Source organism: Pleurodeles waltl, chromosome 1_2 (genome assembly GCF_031143425.1).
Source record: "Pleurodeles waltl isolate 20211129_DDA chromosome 1_2, aPleWal1.hap1.20221129, whole genome shotgun sequence".
NCBI lineage: Eukaryota > Metazoa > Chordata > Amphibia > Caudata > Salamandridae > Pleurodeles > Pleurodeles waltl.
This window is the reverse complement of record NC_090437.1, coordinates 1,029,892,884-1,029,914,328: the sequence shown is the minus strand read 5'-3', so window position 1 is coordinate 1,029,914,328 and position 21,445 is coordinate 1,029,892,884. Positions and strand designations below refer to the sequence as shown.

Genomic DNA, 21,445 nt, shown 5'->3' with positions numbered 1-21,445 from the left:
TGCCCAGTCTAAGGATATCTGGCAACCACTTAGAGACTATCTGCTGACCCTGGACGCCACTGATCCGAACTGAATGACACATCGCATTACTTGGTGTATATGTTACTGCCCACATATCGCTGTTTTTTTCATGCGAAAACTGATGTAGCTGTTGTGACGCCCCCTCATTCCCTCCTCTCCCCCTCATCCCCTCCTCTCCCCCTCCTCCTCTCCTTCTACCCTGCTTCTGTGATCACCTATGTTGCTGTGCTGTGCTTGTTATAACTGAATGTCTCTCCTCGCTATGGTGACGCACTTATTCGTATCCCACGACTGTGCACATGGTGAGTTGTATTGCATGTTAATTAAGTCGGAACAAAAACGTTTTTAAAATAAGAACACAGCGAAAGGTTTAACCGTTATATACTGCAATAGGCTGCAGGGTGCTAACCTTTTTTTTTTTTTTTTTTTTTTTACCACAGATCCAGATGTACCAACTTTCACGACTTCTTCACGATTATCATCGTGACCTTTACAACCACTTAGAAGAGTATGAAATAGGTCCCAGCCTGTATGCTGCCCCTTGGTTTCTAACAATGTTTGCTTCTCAGTTTCCTCTTGGATTCGTGGCCCGAGTGTTTGGTAAGCAGTTTGGTGTTAAATTTAGCTCTAAACAAATTCTTGTACATATTTGTTTGGAAAATGTTCTGAATGAGTAAAGGCCAAATTGCAGAGAACAACATTCCAGAGTGTGCCCCATGGGAAGTATATCTAAATGAAATGTTGTGCTTTCTTTGGTGTTTTGTGATGTGCTGATGCTGCCGTGCCTCTGCATCTTGATAATCATTTTTTTTTTTTTGGGAGAAAATATTTTTATTGCTGTAAGAGCTACTCAAACACAAGGTGATGTAAATAGAAATGCATTGTCTCTTTTGATACCAGATTACTTTTTTTTTTATTTTTATTTTTAACTTTCTTTATTGGTATTTCTATCACGTCTGGTATCAGCCATGATTTAACAGTACAATAACACAAAACATAACAAGCAGTGCATTTCAGCAATTCAATAAAGGAACAATCTCAGAGGCCTGAGCATGAGCAAGGGCAATACATACAGTCTAGATCACATATCCACTGGAGCCGGGCCTGCTGCTTTTCAAGGCACATTGATGCCCAGGTGACACAACGACCACACACATGGGGACCACCCAGCAACACTGTTAGTCATCAAATGTTACAATCAAAAATAGAAAAACACTACAACGGTGTCCACACATCACTCCCCCTCACTTAAGGCATCCATAGAATCATACTCATCCTTCTCTGTAAAATTGTGCAGTAGGGACCCCCACAGCGCTACGGCCTCTGAGGCCCCCCTGTCCCTACGGGTATTATGCATATGCACCTCCTCCACCACTCCCCATTCGAGGAGATCCCTCTGCCATGATGCCTCCTGTGGAACCCGAGCACTCATCCAGTTTATGGCCACTCGTCTCTTGGCTAGCATCAACGCCAGTTGGGCCATTCTATGATGCATCTGTCGTCCCTTGGGTCTAGGCACCACTCCCAGAAGGCAGGCCTTCAGGGTCAAGTGTATCACTATGCCAATCCCCTCTGTTATCTTAGGAACCACTTTTTCCCAGTATCCGAGCCCCCCGAATGCCCAGGCTAGATGCAAGAAATTGGCGCCTAACTCCCCACATCTCGTGCACCTTGCCTCCATATCAGAATTATTCTATTAAGGTCCCCCAGGGTCACATATGTACGGTCCAGGAAGTTAAAATGGAGCAATTTAAATCTGTGATTGCAGGACACCTTCTTCACCAGCATACATGCTTGTGCCCAATCAGCGTCTGTTACAGGCTCCTCTAACTTTCTCGCTCACGCAGCATGTGCCACACACTGGGGGTAACACCTGCTCACCTCTAACAGCTTTATAGAATAATGAGATGAGGTGTCCCCCCCTCTCCCCATCAGAGCAAGCCTCCCAGCTCTCGTGAAGGCTGGGGGGCACCCGGAAACCCAACCCGAACCTCCCACATCACAATTTCCAGCTTGGCATACTGCAGAAACTGGCCTGGCCCCACCTTAAAAGTTTCCTGAGCCTCTGGGAACTCAAAGAATACCTCCCCGGGGTAAAGATCCCTGCCAGTCTGGCAGCATCTGGCCCGCCAACGATCCACAGACATATCAGCGTAGATGGCCCTGAATGGCGCAAGATCCCAAATGCGTAGCTCCCTGTCGAATGGGGCCCTAACCAGCACCTTACCCACGAACGCTTCCCAGATTGTCGCGGTCTGCCTCACCAGATAAGGAATTCCCTCCGTCAATCTCCTTCCTCTCATCAGTAATTGCACCAAGGTATCACCACACAACATACTGAGGAACAACCTCTTCTCCCAATTGTCTGGTACTGTCAGTCATCATGCCGCATGTTGTAAATGGGCCGTATAATAGGAATGCTGCATATCAGGCAGGGCGAGACCCCCATCCTCCATATCCCGTTTAAGAACCGACAATGCCACCCTACTACGATGTCCGGCCTAAACCAGGGAGATAAGCAAACTTTAACTTCCAGAAAAAGGAGAAACGGATCGGGAACATGGCATTCTGAATCAGATAAAGTAGCTAAAGAAAGTATCCTTATGAAAGTTCTGCAGTCTGGGCTTGCTTCCACTGAGCCCTTATCCCCATTCAGTGAACCCCTAACTGATTAGCTGATGAGCCCTTGGTCTATGCCTCAGACCTGCCAACTCAGACGGTGCCACAGTGTGATACACAATATTGGCTCCCCTCACACTGTCTCCTGGTGAGGAGCCAAAATCACATGGTGGCAGGGGAAATTAGCTTAAAACCACCGTAAGCAGTGGTTTTCAGCTCGTTTTCAGAGACTTTTAACTGCTGAAGTCCATTAATGGGAGTAAAAACACCCCAGGACATCGGCAGCAGCCTCAGCAAACATTTTGTTTCTTCTTCTTCTTCTTTTTTTTTTTTGAGGGGGGTTATTGCTGGGCTGAGCAAAAAAGTGCCTTTTAGTTGCTTCTCAGCACAAGGACACGGCTTCTCCAAGTTGACAGGTCCAAAGCCTTGCCTTTGCCTCCGATGAACAGGCAGTTGGTCAGATGCCACAGCCCTGTGATCAACAACCCTGATTTTCTTATGCACCCTACCGCTAAGACTTTGGTGACTGAGCTTTCACCAGTAAGGTGAATACTAATTCATTCCCCATGACCCTCCAACCCCTTTTATTGAGGCATTCAGAAAACAGATGCTTTCTTTGGACAATCTAGGTTTAAGATTGGTCATTGCAGTTTACCTACTCACTTGCTGTATGCACGCCCTCTAGAATATGGCGGTGGTCCTTGAAAAATGTAGGATCTCTGTGGCTCTAACCATTCAGGATGGTCAGGAAGCATGCAGATACTTCATTCGTGGTGGCCTGGATGCTACAGGTTGCTTGGGAGAATAGTTAGCACCAGTGTGGTGCTCTGTCGCTACGTGTGGAAGCTGTCATCGGGGTTCTCAGGAGATGTGCAGGTGTCCCTCATGCATATGGTTTTTTCTTTTACATGTCCATTAGGAAAAAAATGCCAACTCCACCATGAAACATTTTAAGGCAAGCTAACAGCATGTTCTTTGACCTCTCAACCCCTGCCAGACAGTTTCCATGCCAGTTTTGGCTTAAATGAGGCTACTCAAGAGGGTTGGGTCGTAACAGTCACCTTCGTCCTTTCGTGGCCAGGGATGAAGATCAGTCATGTACCGTGTAGGCCACCCAGGGCACCAATCTTACTGATCCAGGTCCTCTGCGGCATCAGCTACCAAACAGCTTTAGTTTTCTCTAAGCAACGCATTCCCTTCTTAAGGCAGGATCTAAGTTTCATGCAGGATGGAAGTTCATCACATCAAACATATGGGTCCCCCAGATTCGTCATAAAGGCTATACCCTGCCATTCCTTTCCTACTCATCACAGCTTCCTCCCACATCAGAGTGACTCTCAGTGGAGGACCTTTACATCTTGCTGCAAGAGATGCAAGCTCTACTTTCTAACGGTGGCATCAAGAGGGTTCCAGACTCTGAGAGATATGGGTTATTACATCCAATATTTCCTATTTTAGATCTTAGCCCTCTGAATGCCTTACTGAGAAGGACATATTCAAAATGCTTACAATGACCTCCCTGGATCCAGGCAACTGAAAGGTAGCCTTTGACCTGCAGTACTTGTATTTTCATATACATATTTGCATTCCCACAGACGTTACCTGTTGTTGATGGTAGTCCAGAAGCACTTTTAGTATGCTCTGCTCCCTTTGGCTTTACCAGTGCCCCTCAAGTGTTCACGAAAGCATTGGCAGTGTTTGCCGCCCATTGCTGGAGGTTGGGAGCACCAGTTCTCACCTACCTTGACAGCTGCCTGGTGGGCTCTCGACAGTCAGTTGAGGACAACCTCCAGATGACGGCTTACCTCCTGACATTGTTGGGTACCAGGACCTTACTTCTGTGGCAAGTCCAGGACATTCGGGAAATGATCCTGATCTTTCATCCTCAGTCCTGATCTTGATAAAAGCAGTTTTAAGGCTTTTGGGCGTGGTGAACTCCTGCATACTACTTGTCGACTACGCCAGATGGCATATGCAGGCTCTGCAGTGGAATGGGAAGTTTCAGTGGACCCAGCACAAAAAAAACATGTCAGATACCATCCAGATTTTGGAGGAGACTGAATGAGATCTGCAGTGGTGGCTGCTCGGCCACAATTGAACCAGGGGCAGACCTGTATCCCTGCCCAAGCCAGAGCTGATGGTGGTGACGGGTGTGTCACTGCTGGATTTGGGAGTTCCTGTGGGATGAGTGAATATCAGAGGAATCTGGTGTCCAGCAGAAACCTTGCTCCATATCAATCTGTTGGAATTTTGGGTCATTTGCCTAGTGCTTAAGGCCTTCCTGCTGTCTATGAAAAGGAAGCTGGTGCAGGTTCTCATGGACAACACCCCAACCATGTGTTACAACAACAAGCAGGGCGGAGTGTTGTCCTGTGCCAAGTTTCTCTGGGCCTCTGAATTTGTTTAGAGCATCAGGGCATCTCCCTGCTCATAAACTGCTTGACAGGATCTTTAAACACCAGGGCAGACAAGCTTAGCCAGCGGGCCTTGGCAGATCACAAATGGAAGTTGCTCAAAAAGCAGGGAGAACCCTGGCTAGATCTTTTCACAGTAATCGAGAATGCACATGATAAAAAATGTAGCACATTGGCTTTGTATAGAAGATGCATGATGACTAGATTGGAGCACTGAACTGCTCTATAACTTTATACCCCTGCTTCTCCTGCCGTGAGTTCTAAAGACGTTTAGGAACAACAATGCCCAAGTCATCCTACTGTCTCACAATTGCACCTGGAGAGTTGTGCTCACTTATGTCTGGGCACAAGTGTCTATCTTCTGATCAGGCTACTGCTTTGGGAGAATATTCTGTTGCAGAAGCAGGAAAGGGTTTTGATCCAAAGCCTGCACAGTGTACAACTCCATTGATGGAGCCTGAGGAGCAGCAGTTGACTGCATTCGATCTGCCACCTGATGTTAGAGGCAATATCCTTTCTGCCAGGCATCCCTCTACAAAGTTAATTTACACTGGGTGGAATTTACGGCCTTGTGTGGAGTCTGTAACACATCTCTCAAATGCCAAACTCTGGGGTGTTCATTGTTTATTTTGTCTTTGGCCCAGCAATGTATTGCAGTAAGCACTTTTAAAAGTCAGCCTTTTAGGCTTTGTGTTTGTTTGGCTAACCATGCTTGTTTAAATGTTGTGATGCATCCTAAAGTTTTGACACACATTCCTTCTCAAAACATTTCTTATGCCACAGAGGGACTTTAACTTAGTTCTCATGTTCCTCATGAGTACTCTCTTTGAACCAATGCACAGCTGCGCGTTATGACTAGACATTTAGTTGCAGATTCTTTCCCTTAGAATTTCCCCCAGGCATCAGTCTGGATCCAGAGATTTTTCTCGAGTAATACCCCTAAGCGCCATTAGGTGGTGTTGATCAATTCAGCATCCGTTGTTAACATTGTTCATGCCGGCATTATGTCCCGGGTCCTGTATAGGCACCACTTCGCTGCTCTGATGTCAGGTCTTTTCTTTCCGAGCTAGACAGCTCCAGCTTGTGCTGATCTGAGAAAAGTTACCTCTCAGTCAATTTTTGACTAGCCTTTTATCAACTTTTTATCAAAGATTTTTCGAGTTGTTCACTCCTGGTGCATCAAGGGATGTCATTAAGGAAGACCGGATTCAAGTCGTGTGAGTCCTGTCATCGGGCGATGACCAAGTCTGGAGCATGGCCAAAACAAATTTGTGCTCCGAGTTTCAGGCCATGCATCGGAAGCCTTTAAGTTAGAGGTCCCTAAAGCTGATGGTGGCCTTACTCTTGACTCTGCGCAAGTCACGGTGTTGGTTGAGAGCAAGTCTCAGGATCAGTTGTGGAGTCCCCCCTCATCATCCTACTCCAAGTCATTAGGACGATCAGGTAAGTTGAGGCATAAGAACAAGTCAAAGAAGCCGAAACAATCTTTGACTTCCCCTGGTCCTCTGGCTGAAGAGACGAGGGAACTCGATGCCAAAGACAGGAGAGCTGTGCCTCCTATGTCGGATCCTGAACATTTTTCCTATGGGTGAGGTTACGGTAAGGGGGGGAGGGCTTGCTGGACCCTTTGGAGTACCAGCTCCAGGACCCTATGGACTGGTGTACAGACTTGAGTGAAGCCAGTGGACTGGATACCTCCCCAGATACTGCCATGCTTTCTCCCCCTACTGTGGCTACAGAGGAGGGAGTGTAATATTCCATGGTGATGAGAAGAGCAGCAATGGTCCTGGACCTTGAGTTGCCTTCGGTGGCAGTCAGAATTAACCTTGTGACAAACATGCTTCAACCTGGAGCGTCATCCTCTAACACCCTGCTGCCCTTCAATGAAGCCCTTACCGGTGTCTTACTGGGTACCTGGTCCAAACCCAGCACAGGTGCTCCTGTGAACAGGGCATTTGCCCACCGCCTTCACCCTGCTCGGGTCGTCCCAAGTTTCCTTATGTAACACCTCACCCCTGAGAGTTTGATTATCTATGCCTCCACTTCCCAGGGTGCGTTTTCTTCTTGACCCCCTGATAGGGAATCCAAGAGGCTGGACACACGTGGGAAGAAGATGCTTTCTTCTGCCAGCCTGTCATTGCTGTCCATGAACACTGCATGCCTTTTGGGCCGTTACTCCCACATGATGTGGGATACGTTTGCGCAAGTGCTGCTGCAGGTCCCGGAGGAGGCTAGGCTGTACTTTCCCAAGCAGTTGCTATAGGAGAGGTGCAGCAAAGTTCATAATCTGATGTAGAGTGGACACAACCGACTCACAGGGCAGAGCAGTTTCATCGACGGTGGCCATGAGGGGCCAGACCTTGTTGAGGACATCTGGCTTTTCGGGGATGAATCAATTAATCAGGATTTATAAAGCACGGCTAATCACCCGATAAGGTATCAAGGCGCTTGCAAGTCCCGGAGGCTTATTCAAACAGCCAGGTCTTGAGGGCAATTCGGAATACTGGAAGTGAGGTGATGGTCCAGCAGTGCGAGGGGAGGTAATTTCAGGTTTTTGCTGCGATATGAGAGAAGGCGCGTCCTCCACTTCTGCTCTGGGAGAAGTGGGGAGTATGAGCAAGTGAAAGGGAGGCAGAGCATAGTCTTCTGGATCGTTGGTGGAAGTTCAGGCGGTAGTTATTGTACGCTGGTCCTTGGGTTTGTAGAGTCTTGTGTGCATGGGTCAGCAGCTTGAATTGGCATCTCTTCTGTACGGGGAGCCAATGGATTTACATAAGTTGAGGTGTGATGTGTGTTCATCAGGGAAGGTAGAGGATGAGTCTGGCTGTGGCGTTCTGTATAGTCTGAAGTCTCTGTAGGAGGTGTGTTGCGATTCCTATGCAGAGAGCGTTGCCGTTGTCCAGACTGCTCGTGATGAGGTCCTGTGCCATGGCGCATCTTGTGTGTAGGGGTAAGATCTTAAGTAGCAGGCGCAAAGTGAAGAAGAAGGCAGAGAACACAGCTTTGATCTGTGATTTCATGGTGAACTTATTGTCAATGACTTTTCAGTGGTTTCTGGCATGGTCGGAGGGAGGGAGTGAGTGCTGGTGCTAGGTCTGATGGCCACAGGAGTCGTTCCATGTGTTCCTGCTGTTGCCAAAGATCAATACTTCTGTCTTGTTTGTGTTCAGCTGCAGTCAGTTGTGCTTCATCCAGTCAGCGATGCTTGTCGTGCATCTGTGGAAGTTGGTTCTGGTGGTGGAGGGGCGGTTGGTAACTGAGAGTATGAGCTGGGTGTCGTCTGCGTAGGAAATAGTTTTGAGACCATGGGATCTGACTGGGTCATGTATGCATTGATGAGCATGGCTGAGAGATGAGCCCTGGGGAACACCACAGGTGATCTTCTTGGGTTCAGAGGTGAAAGGTGGATCCTCTAGGTTATTCCAGTGAAGGAGGTGATCCAGCTGAGCATGCCCCCTCGGATGCCGATGTGGTAGAGTCTTGATCAGCATGTCATGGGATATGGTGTTGAAAGCTGCCAAGAGGTCACAGAGGATCAAAGCTGCTGTTTCTCCTTGGTTGAGGAGGGTTCGGATGTTGTCGGTATCTGCAATCAAGGCAGTTTTTGTTCTCTGATTGCTGCGGAAGCCGTATTGGTAGGCGTTGAGTAGCTGGTTCTTCTTCAGGTATGTCATGAGTTGCTTGTTGATGATCTTTTCCAGTACCTTCCCTGGGATTGAGAGCAGGAAGGTTAACTAGTCGTTTTGTGGTTCCCTGGGGTCAGCGGAGGATTTCTTGAGTGGTGATCTGACATTGGCGTGTTTCCAGGTGTCGGGAAATTTTGTGGTGGTGATAAATGTAGGAAGCTGGCCTGGTGAGCACCTATGGTGTTATTACCTTATAAAAGGTCCAGATATCTCCTATTAGTAAAGTGTAGGCGGTGTCTAGGAAGCCATGACTCTCTAGAGGTAGCTGTGGATGAGCAGCTAAGACTTATTTAGGAGACATGCAAAGCTTATGCAATAGCACTATAGTCACACAGCACTCTCACACATGAAAGAACCACACAGTGTTACAAAAATAAAAGTACTTTATTATGGTAACACAAATACTAGACTACTGAGTAGGCAGTCCCTATCTGGAGGTAAGTAAACACACTATTATATATACACATTAGCAATCAGTAAAGAGCATAGAAAGCAAGAAACATTGGCAAAAGCAATAGAAAATAGTGTGGGCCCTATGGGAGGGCCAACCATATGTAAGAAAATGTATCTCCGAAATTAAATTAATTAACGTGGGTACATGTACCTCATATTCTAATTAATAAAGCATATTCTGAAAAACAAACAATACATGCTGAATATAAATGTAGAAATATACCTTTATTTGGATCATATCAAATATATACATTTTTTGCAATTTCTTCAAAATAGTAAAAAATTAGATAAATAATATAGTTTAAACAAAATTGTTAGAGGTCCAAAATGAAAGAATCTACTCTCATACCGTCATTCATACAACACAACAGTCTACCATAGCACCATCCAATAGTATAGAAAACAGAGACCTATAACTTAAATACAGATAAACAAAAATAAAGTGATACAAAGCAAAGTATACAATTCTACAAAACAGAGATAGATAACTGTATCAAACACTGGGCCAGTTGTTCATGACCGATGTTAAACGTATACAAAATCTAATAATAAGGCTTTAAAGATCGAGCCGGTCATGTTGAAATCAAAAATGTACATAGAATGCCGGTTTATCCTTCTATATTCTTTTATGTGGCCAAACAATGTTGACAGTCCAATTTCAGTGCCATATCTTAATTATGTCCTAGTGGCCAGGTGATAATTGCTTGCTTCTCTATAATTCATCAACTAGAAGATGATGATAATTTTGCTTCCTGTTAATCCAGAATACATTTGGCGCAAATGTGTCTGCCTGCCGACGTGCGTTTCGGTGGATGCAATACTAATTCAATCGCCACCTTCTTCAGGGCAATAGTTGATGTATATACTAATGAACCTCCAGGAAAATGTAGGCATAAACACAATCATAAATATATGGCTCCCAGAACAAGGATAAAGATGATGTAGCCAACTAACGTGCAAACCTTAAAGTAGACGGAATCATCTAAAGCCAATAAATAAAAACACCTCTAAGTGATACACAAATAAAAAAACGATAAACCATAATCATGCAATCAGCCACCCACACACATGTTGATGCAAAAAGGAAAAAAAGAATTCAAAGATTGCCACCATCTCAACTCTTGAATGGCAAAAGGATATTGTCAACTTCATCGTACCTGTTATACCTGAAAAAAGATAGAAAACGGATATGTATAGAAGAGTGGGGCCTTTATGTAATTTTGATGTAATGAGCAGAGAGTATCTGAAAAATAATTAATGACCTATGTTATCCAAAGAGAGATAGATAACGGATACGTATAGAAGAGCGGGGCTTTCTTTATGTAATTTGATGTAATAAGCAGAATATATCTGAAAAGTAATTATTGACATCAAAATTTGGGCGCCTCGATGCAGAGAGTCTTACAAAGTGCCAACGTGTGTTGGAAACATAGACCTAATGAAATCAAAGGACTATAGACCAACAAACAAATGTTAACCATACATTTAAAAACTAATGAGTATATAGAATCTCATTTTGTTCACAATAATCTAAAGCTCTATAAATACGCTGAAGTTATAGGCTGATGTTTAAGCTTATTTGGATGTCTAGAGTTCAGGCATGTCCTTCAGTCGCTTCAGAGAGGAAACAGCTCTCTGTTCTTCCATCTTTTAAGCAACCAAGCCACATGGTAATTACTAACGCGGACTAGAAAGAGAATAGGGACCAACCAAACGATCTGCAGGGGATTGTAGGGTGGTGGCCATCTTGGAATATAGAGAAAGAAATGAAAGAATGGTCAAATTCAATTGACAGATGTATCATGAAAGTAAATGAAGAGTTTTTTTATGTGTGTATATATAGAAAAAAGCGCATAACAAGTGAATTGAACAATCGAAAAATTATTTGAAAATAAAATAAAGGAAAATGCTCAAATGGTACCCAAGGCAAAGACCTAAAAGATGTTAAAATACTCAATAAACTGAAACCGGTTATATATGTATTGAGATTAATAATGGAATCAGGTCGGTTCTGCTTGCAGCTGAAAATGATTAAACAATATTTTGCCAAGGCATTTCTTCATTTAGGCCATTGTTGTATGTGTCTAATTTGAAAATCCAAAAAGCCTCCCTCTTGTTTCTGATGACATTGGGATCTTGTCTAGTCTAGGCTACGATTTATTCAAGTTTGGTCCATCTGATTTCATGTTCTCTATGACCTGTAGACAGCCAGTGTGATACTAGCGGTGCATTAGGTTTATTAGTCTTAATAGAAGATCTATGTTCATAGTATCTCATCCTGAATTCTCTTGCTGTTTCTCCTACATACCCAAGATTGCATGGGCATTGAATTAAGTAAATAACATTTCTAGATCTACAGTTTGTCATATTTGGTAGTTGTATAATGTTTTCGGTCCATGTAAGGGTATCAGAGACAATGGCTCCCAAACAGACTTGACAATTTCCACGCTGGAGATTGCCTTTGATTGCCGTTAGGCCAGTGACTCATCTTTGAACCAACTTCCTTCCTGTGGTCATGGTTGATTTGACTGGCATGTTACGTAGGTTTCTATTTCTTTTAAAGGCAAACATAGGTTTGCTTAAAGAGTCAGATTCTGAATTTATGTTCAAAATGTGCCATTGCAAGTTAATGATGTATCACTTAGCAAATCACTGATGGTTTCCAAGGCTTGTCTCTGAGGAATATTGGTATATAGTGCTTCTAGATCCATAGTAACCAGTATTTCATGTTCAGGGTCGACCTGCATTCCGTCTATTTTTGAAATAAGGTGACCTGTATCTTTGACATACAAAGGTAACCGCATGACCAAAGGTTTAAGGAAAACCTCTACATACTGGGACACTGGTTCTATAGCTGAACCAATAGTAGAGACTACAGGGCGCAGTAGAATTTTTGTGCACTTTGGGAGTTCCGTAAATAACATGTAACCTGGTCTGAGCTTGAGTAAGATAATCAAATTCTTTATGACAAATCAATCCTCTTTGTAATGCTGAACCTCTGTGGTCATATATAAGTTTTTTAACTCATTCCTCTGGATTCTTTCATAAGTTTCAAATAAAATTCAGAGCATTGTAGCATGGCAGCCATTTTATTTATGCAATTAGTAGTATCAAAAATAGCTAGGCCTCCTCCTTTATCACATGATTTGATGATATAATTTTGTTTTAACTGTCTGAGGGCAAAGTTTTCTTCCTTATTAAGATTAAATTGAGGTCTGGGAACATATCTTAGCCTATTCCTTACTTTTTTTGTCACTGTTTTCTCAAAAACTACAACTTCTGTGCCTAAGCTGTCTAGGTTAGGAGTGAAGGATGATATTGGTTTCAGTCCTGACTTATTTTGGTCTTGTATGGTCGAATGTGAGAAAAAGTATTTCTTCAGACGGATATGTCTGAAAAATGCATAGAGATCCCTAACCAGTTCAAATGTATTGAGACCTATGCTAGGAATAAATTACACATTTCTAGATAACAATGTTTCAGTAGGGGCAACACAGGATTTAGAACTAAGAGTAAATAAAGGAATACTATCTAATCCCTCCAATATTGATTGCGTTGTGTTTGGAGAAAGTGTGGAGTAGGATCCGAGTTCAAAAATCTGTTGTAGTTGCCCCTACTGTTGCCTAAAAAACGTGTGCCTGATTGAGTTTGATATGACTGGTAACGTCTATTGCCACATGAATCAAAATGATGGGAGCTGCCTTCCCCTTCAGAGTCAGACGTGTCTGAAAATGTCACAATTTTCTTAGAGGTCCAATCTGGTTTCTCGGTAGAGAATGAATTGTGTCCTGCCTGTTTGTAATAGTTTTCAACTAAAAATGGATACGCTTTTTCAGTGCTGAAATATCTAATATCTTTTCTTAGTTTGTCTTTTTTTCTTTTAATGATGTATTAATTAAAGGACTCAAACTCTAAGCTAACTTCTTCTAGTTTTTTCTTAGCCTCATCTAGGACTACCTCACATGCTGTCTCAATAGGGGAAGGCCAAACCATATACTAAATAAGTGGAATGCGAGATACTGTCCCCCACCCAAGGATGTGGAATTGTTAGAGGAGAGCTGGAGGAACTAGGAACCCCAAAAGCTGAGTTCCCGTGACCCCCAGCGACCAGGAGAGAAGAGGAAGTATCTGGTTTTACCCAAACCCAACATGAAGACTTTGGAAAATGATTGTGCAAGACCCAAACAAGAGTGCAGTCCAGTTCCTTATGGAGCGTCCGGTTATGGTAGGAGCCACTACCCACCCTTCTGTGGATGCAGGACCAGGTCGAAGAGGGATGAAGACGAAAAGCAATGCAGCACAGGAGATGAAGAGGAGTTCTTGAAGTGATACAGATGGTGTCCGATGTCGTCTGTCAGGTTGCAGTTGGTCAGTGGTGCTGGAGAACCACCAACAAGCCTTGGCAAATGCAAAAGATGAAGAAGAAGAGTTGCAATGCTGAAAAGGCCCAGCAAGGCCCAGGGGACTCTGCCCAAGGAGGGGATGACCCTCAGCAGCCAGGAGAGTTAAAAGAAGAGGAGGCAGCCCCCACAGGCAACCCTCTGGCAGTAGGCACAGCATTTGTAGTGAGGCCCACTCAGCACACCTGAAGAGAAGTTCAACATCGCTGGAGCAGCAAAGAGAAGACTGTGCTTGGCAGGAAGAAGTGCTGGGGGCCGAGTCTTCATGAAGCCTGAAGATCCCTTGGAGGAGGAGCAAACAAGCTTTGGTAGCTGCAAGAGTCGCAGTGCACAGGGGTACTATCCTGCAAGGATAAGCAAGGGCTTATCGTCTCCCAAGTTGGACAGCTGGCAGAGAGGACCAAGGGCACCACTCCAGACCATGGCCTGTGATGCAGGATCCACGCATCTCAACAGGAGAGAAGATCTAAGCAGGCGGTTGTCGTTGTAATCTGATGGAGACTTTTAGTTGCAGATTCTTTATCTTAGAATTTTCCCCAAGGCAACAGACTGGATCCGGAGATATTTGCTTCGAGCAATACCCTTTCGTGTCGTTAGGTGGTGTTGGTCGATTCTTTAGGTGTTGTTGGTGTCGTAGTCACCGTGATGACATCGGGAGTAGTACATAGACGTTACCTCATTGCTGTGACATTAGTTCTTTTCTTTCTGCGCCACACACTGATCTGGCGAGAACTACCATAGGTCAATTTTTGACGGACTTTGAATCTTTTGTCAAGTATTTGTTGACGTTTTTGGTGCGTCAAGGATGTCCTCGAAGATCGGCTTCAAACCTTGCAAGGACTGTCGCTGCATGATGTCCGCATCAGGTCTGTTTGTGGTGCCTGGAGTGCGACCATGACCCGAAGTCGTGCTCCGAGTACAGGGCCATGCACCCGAAGGCCTTGAGGGAACGGTCCCTCAAGCTTATGGCGGCATGGTGCTCAGCTCCACTTAGGCTTCAAGGTGTTCCTCTCAAGTGAGACCAGGAACTGTCGCGGAACCACCACCACTCGTCTTCCTCAAAGTCTTTGGGTCAAGGTAAGAAGTCGAGGGCCTTTGAATTCCACGCCGGTGGCTCCGGTCTTCAAAGTCCCCTCCGGACCCGCTCTCGGATCCGTACCAACGGCGATCGTACAATCAGGACCTTCCCCGGTTCCTGTTCGAATATCGACGCTCCTGACGTTGGTGCTGCCCACTATCGACCTCAACCCAATCCTGATCCCCAACGACACGAAGTCGGAATGGCATCGGCCAACGCCGCCTCCTCCTGCCATGGGACCTATTCACCCCAGGTAGGATTCTGACCCTTATTTTTATAGGTACGAATTTGGGGAAAGATTGGAGGGGTCCCTGGACCCTTATGAATACCAGGATGATTCTAACCTGGACTGAGCCCAGGAGTTGGGCGAGGCCAGTGGTCTGGATACCTCTCCAGACGCTGGCGTGCTGTCTCCTCCTACCGTGGCTACGGTGGAGTGAGCTACTTATTCCATGGTGTTTGATAAGGGCGGCTGAGGTCCTCGGCCTTCAGCTGCCTACTGTTCAGGTCAGGTCTAATCTCCTGACGGAGGTGCTTCAACCAGGGGCTTCCACCTCTGAGCCTCTTCTCCCATTCAATGAAGCCCTCTCCGATGTCCTTTTCGGTACTTGGTCCAGGCCCAACACAGGGGCTCCTGTGAACAGGGCAATCGCACACTGCCATCGGCCTGCCCGAACGACCCTAAATTCCTGTCCCAACACCCCACGCCTGAGAGTCTTGTTATCTAGGCATCCTCATCCTCTGGCGCATTCCCTTCCACACCTCCGGATAGGGAATCAAAAAGACTGGAACAATTTGGGAAGAAGATGTTTTCTTCCTCCAGTCTAGCGCTGCTGTCAGTGAACACCGCATGTCTTTTGGGCCGTTATACTCACTCTCTGTGGGATACAGTCACGCAAGTTCTGCCACAGATATTGGGCGAGGCCTGTGCTATCGTTTCCCAAGCTGTCACCGATGGGAGAGACGCTGCAAAGTTCACTATCCGATGTGGGCTGGACATGACCGACTTTCTGGGTAGATCGGTAGCGACGACGGTGGCCTTGAGGCACAACGCCTGGTTACGAACATCTAATTTCCCAGGGGATGTCCAACAGAACCTTACGGACATGCCCTTTGATGGCTCCCGTCTCTTTGGAGACAAGGTGGACTCAGCGCTAAGAGGTTCAAGGAATCCCAGGCTACTGCTTGGTTCCTCTGCCTTTCCACTGCCCCTCGTCCCCAACAGTCCGCCATTTGCCCCTTTCATGGCCACGGAAGAGGCTCCCTGTTGCGTCCTTTTCCCAGCCACCGTGCCACCCATGCTGTTCAGCCTCTACGTGGCTGGGGATGTGGAATCCCACACGGTCATGGGACAGGGAATCAGAGGTCTGCCCAGTCCACCTCTGCCCCTGCTGAAGCCTCCAAACCCTCCCAGTCCGTACCCTCACTCTGGTCCAGTTGGCAGCAGGATTCGCCATCACCTGCCGCCATCACTACGGACAGTTGAGTTTTGCAGTTCGTTCCAGGGCAGTACTCCCTCCCCTTCGAGTCTCTCCCACTAACCATGCCTCCATCATTCAGCCGTATACCGGAGGATCATTTGGCACTTCTCCGCCAAGAAGTCGTGGCTTTCTTGGCCAAGGGAGTCACAGAGAGGGTCCGTGCGCCAGAAGTAGGTTGTGAACTACTTTTTGGTGCCCAAAAAGGACAAGGGCTTACATCCTATCATAGACCTTCGGGCCGTCAATCTCTTCCTCAAGAAGGAGAAATTCAAAATGTTCACCCTGGCTCAGGTCCTATCTGCCTTGGACCCAAGAGACTGGATGGTAGCGTTGGACTTGCAGGAAGCTTATTTCCATGTTACCATCCTGCCTGCCCACAGACGTTACCTACGATTCGTGGTAGGCCACAAGCACTTTCAATTTATTGTGCTTTCCTTCGGCCTTATCAGTGCCCCTCTGGTGTTCACGAAAGTGATAGCAGTGATTGCAGCTAATCTGCGCATGTTGGGGGTTTCAGTCTTCTCCTACCTCGACAACTGGCTGTTGAAGGCGGACTCGCCCCAGAAAGTCGTTTGCCACCCTCAGACCTCGGCAAACCTCCTGCATACGCTGGGGTTCACTATAAACGTGCCAAAGTCACACCTGACTCCCTCTCAGATGCTCCCTTTCATCTGAGCTGTCCTGGACACAGTGCAGTTTTGGGCCTGTCCTCCCGAAAAGTGAGTCCAGGATATTCAGGCTATGATTCTGATCTTTCAGCTTCTATCTTGGGTTTTCGCTGAGACTGACTCTGAGGCTGCTGGGCCTCATGGCCTCCTGCATCCTGCTAGTGACACATGCCAGATGGCATATGCAGGCTCTGCAGTTGGACTTGAAGTTCGAGTGGGCGCAGCATCAGGGAAATCTCGTCGACATGGTCCAGATTTCAAAGGGGACTGCGAAAGATTTGCAGGTGTGGCTTTCGAATCAGCATTGAGTCACCGGCAGAGCCCTCTCCCTTCCCCATCCAGATCTGTCAATAGTGACAGACGCGTCACTTCTGAGATGGGGCGGCCACAGGGGAGAGGCAGAGATCAGAGGCCTCTGGTCTCCGGCAGAGTCTGGGCTCCATATCAATATTCTGGAGCTCTGGGTGATCAGGCTTGCGTTGAAAGAATTTCTTCCCTCTCTCAAAGGGAAAGTAGTGCAAGTGTTCACGGACAATACTACTGCCATGTGGTACTGCAACAAACAGGGCGGAGTGGGGTCTTGGACCCTTTGTCAGGAGGCTTCGTGCCTCTGGACATCGCTGGCACAACAGGACATCACCCTGGTGATTCAACATCTGGCGGACTCTCTTAATGCCAGAGCAGACTAACTCAGCTGTTGATGCAGAGCCGATCACAAATGGCGTCTCCATCCGGAGGTGGCGCAAGGTCTCTTTCAGCGGTGAGGAGAGCCTTGGTTAGATCTGTTCGCCTCCGCAGAGAACGCGCAATGACATCTGTTTTGCGTGTTGGAGTTTCCAAGGCAGTACTTGCTCGGAGATGCTTTTCATCTTGAGTGGAAATCCGGCCTCCTTTACACCTTTCCGCCTACACCATTTCTGTCCAGAGTTCACAAGAAGATCAAGAATGACCGGGCCCAAGTAATCTTGGTGGCTCTGGACTGGGCACGGAAAGTATAGTATCCAGAGCTACTGAGCATGGCCACCTATCCTACACTCTGACTGACCCTTTGGGAGGATCTTCTGTCACAGCAACAGGGGACGGTTCTCCACCCGAACCTGTCCAATCTCTGCCTTCATGCGTGGAGATTGAGCGGCGACAGTTGACGGCTTTTGACCTTCCGTCCGTAGTCTGTGATGTAATCTTGGCAGCCAGTCATCCCTCCAGCAAAATGATATACGCCAGTCGTTGGCATACATTTGTGGCATGGTGTACCAACAAATATGTTTCTCCCCTCCCTGCTCCTCTATCTGAGGTTCCTTTGTTCATTTTTTCTTTGACCCAGCAGGACTCTGCTTTGAGCACCCTTAACGGCTGTTTACTGGCTATCTCAGCCTTTCTTAGGTTGCCTGATCAGCCTTCATTCTTTAAGTCTCCTATTGTTAGTAGATTCTTTAAGGCTCTCACCCATTTGTTTCCTCCCACTCCATTTATCATGCCTCATTGGAACCTCAATCTTGTTCTTACTTAATGTGTGTTCCTATTGAGCCGTAGCACAATTGTCCCTTACTGCTCCTTACTTTCAAAACTGTTTTTTTTGGTGCCATCTCTTCTGCTCGCAGAGTGAGTGAGCTTCATGATCTATCTTCTAAGCCCTGATTTTTGTCTGTGCACCCTGACAAAGCCCTGACAAAGTGGTGTTACTCAGTAAGGCTTCCTTCCTTCCCATAGTCGTTACACCTTTTCATGTAGGGCAGTCCATCACTTTGCGTACTTTTTACGCACCTCCACATCCTTTTCATGAGGAGGAGAGACTTCACCGCCTGGATCCAAGAAGAGCATTGGCATTCTATCTCAATTGTACTGAAGATTTACAGGTGGACGATCAACTCTTTGTTGGATATGTAGGTGCGAAGAAAGGGAATGTGGTGCAAAAATGTACCATCTCATAATCAGTACTTCTTTGCATTAAAATGTGCTACACTTTGGCACAGAAGCAACCCTCTGAGGGCTTGCACGCTCATTCCACCAGAACAACTGCTGCTTCTACTGCGTTAGCACGCAAAATTCCTGTCCTGGATATCTGCCAGGCAGCTATGTGGACATCCTTGCACACGTTTACTAAACATTACTGCCTGGACAGTCTGATCCATATGGACGGCTACTTTGGTTGTTCGGTCCTGCAGGACTTTCTACTATGATCTTGGTTCGCAGCCCACCTCCGAGGATGGCACTGATTGGATATCTGTTCAAAGGTAAGGAATCTGCACCTATAAGTCTCTATCAGATGTACAAGTTACTTACCTTTGGTAACAATATCTCTGGTAGAGACATATTCTAGTTGCAGATTCCTTACCGACCCATCCATCCTTCCCGCTTGCGAACTGATTTCTAGGGACAGGGCTTACTTATTCAGGTCCTTAGCTCTGGTGCATCAATTTCAGTGTTCTTCGCAGCTCTGTCCTTTGGCATGGAAAGTCGTGAGAAGAAACTGACGTCACTGCGCTGAGGCAGCGTCTTTGTACTACTCCTGATGTCATCACGGCAACAATGACGCCAACGACACCTGCAGAGTTGACCGACGCCACCTAACTACACCCAAGGGTATTGCTCAAAGACAAAATCTCTAAATCCAGTCTGACGCCTGGGGGGAAATTCTAAGGTAAGGAATCTGCAACTAGAATATATCTCTACCAGATATATCTTTACCAAAGGTAAGTAACTTGTACATTTGTGCCTGCAGATGCAGGGGATTGACTCCTTCACTCCAAGGGAGATTTCTTCTTACTTCTTGGTGCAGGTGGAAAACTCTCCACCCTCAGAGGATGCACATCCGGGGAAATCTTGCAGTTGCTGGATGGAGCCAGAGAAACAATGTTGCAGAGCGGCGTCATCGCTGGAGTTTGATTGTTGGTTCCTGGAGAGTCCAATTGCAGTCCCAGTAGCCTGAAGATGAAGTGAACAACACATAAGAGTCCTGCTGGAATCTTGCATGTCGAATCTGAGGGCCCTCCCAAGAGGGAGACCCTTATTAGCCCAGGAAGGGGATTAGTCTCCTAGCAGGGTGGCCACCTATCAGGAGGGGGCTGCAATGTCACCTACCTGACCTGGCCACTCAGATGCTCCCAGGGGCCTCTGCACATCTTGGATTCAGAATGGCAGAATCAAGTGGCCACGTGGAGGACCTCTGGGCATCACCCCTGGAGTGGTGATGGACAGAGGAGTGGTCACTCCCCTTTCCTTTGTCCAGGCTCGCACCAGAGCAGGGACCCGGGAGGTCCCTGGACTGGTGCAAACAGGTTTATGCAAGGAGGGCACCAAATGTGCTCTTCAAAGCATACAGGTGGCTTGGGGAGGCTACCCCTTCCAAGCAATGTCACACCTATTTTGAAGGTGAGAGGGTTTTGCCACTCTCTCTCAACAGGAAATCCTTTGTTCTGTCTTCTCCTTCTTGAGCTGGTCAAGCAGCAGGAGGGCAGAAGCCTGTCTGGAGGGTGTCAGCAGCGTGGGCTGCTTGCAAAACCCTGAAAGACTGGTAGGAGCAATACTGGGGGGTCCTCTAAGGAGCCCCCAGAGTTCATGGAATTATACAGCTGGCAATATATTGGGGTATGATTCCGACCCAAACATGCCCAGGCTCAGAGTTAACATTATGTAGCTGGACACAGGTAAGTGACCTGTGTCCAGTACGCGGATAAAATGGCTTCCACACACTTATGAAGTCCAGTGCAATGAAGCTGGAGTTCATAGGGACACCTCTGCTCATGCAGGGGTTCCCTCAGACACAGGGACCTGCATCCTGTCCTCTGGACTAGGAGGGTCAACCATAGGGGTGATTTCATTGACCTGGTGAAGTGACCTGTGGTGAAAGGGTGCATGCACCTTTACACGCAGGCCGCAATGGCAGGCCTGCAGACACATTTTGCATGCGCTCCCAAGGGTGACATAATACATGCTGCAGCCAGTGGGGAACCCCTGGTGCCCCAATGCCCTGGGTACCTAAGTACAAAATATACCAGGGACTTATATGGGGACACCAGTATGCCAATAGTGGGGTGTGCAAAATCTTAAGCAACCAAATTTATAGGGAAAGAGCACAATCACTGGGGTGCTGTTTTTAAAAAAATGTGTATATTAAGGTTTTCTATCCACGAGCAAGCATTACTAAAAAAAAACTGTTCCAGTGAGACATCTTGACAATATGTTCTGCCCAGCCATTGGCTGTCATTTGTCCCAGTATTACAATACAACTACAAACATGAAATCCCCAACCCATCCCATCCTCTCCTCCCCTGTAATCTCCCTCTTCATGCGGGGACCCTTCTCTCCTGAAAGCATTTCACCACTAATGCCACATAAACCCCTGAAGTCCAATAAACTTGCTAGTCTATTTTATACGCAGACAATTCGGTTTCTCCCATCCTCTACATTAGGAGTCTGCATGTACTTTGGCACAGTTTGAGAAGAAAAAAACAACCCACCTCCTAATTAGGTTCCAGTGCTGGAATCCCTACAATGATTCTTTAGACATGAGTATATAAAAGGCAACAATGACTAGATCTACGCTGCACATTCCTATATGTTTTGAGTCAAATTCAAAATGTGAATGGTGCTCATACACTGTAATATTTTCGTTGCCAACATGT

The 21,445-nt window shown here is 46.5% G+C and overlaps 1 protein-coding gene across 10 annotated transcripts in view; it reads left to right on the top strand.

Moving 5' to 3' along the window:
• Positions 1 to 21,445, top strand: part of TBC1D1 (TBC1 domain family member 1) — an 844,646-nt gene that overhangs the window by 734,132 nt on the left and 89,069 nt on the right. For all 10 annotated transcript variants that reach the window (XM_069202113.1, XM_069202110.1, XM_069202112.1 and 7 more), the window contains one exon: positions 462 to 621. In XM_069202113.1, the coding sequence (XP_069058214.1) occupies positions 462 to 621 (160 nt within the window). The remainder of the gene's footprint in view (positions 1 to 461; positions 622 to 21,445) is intronic.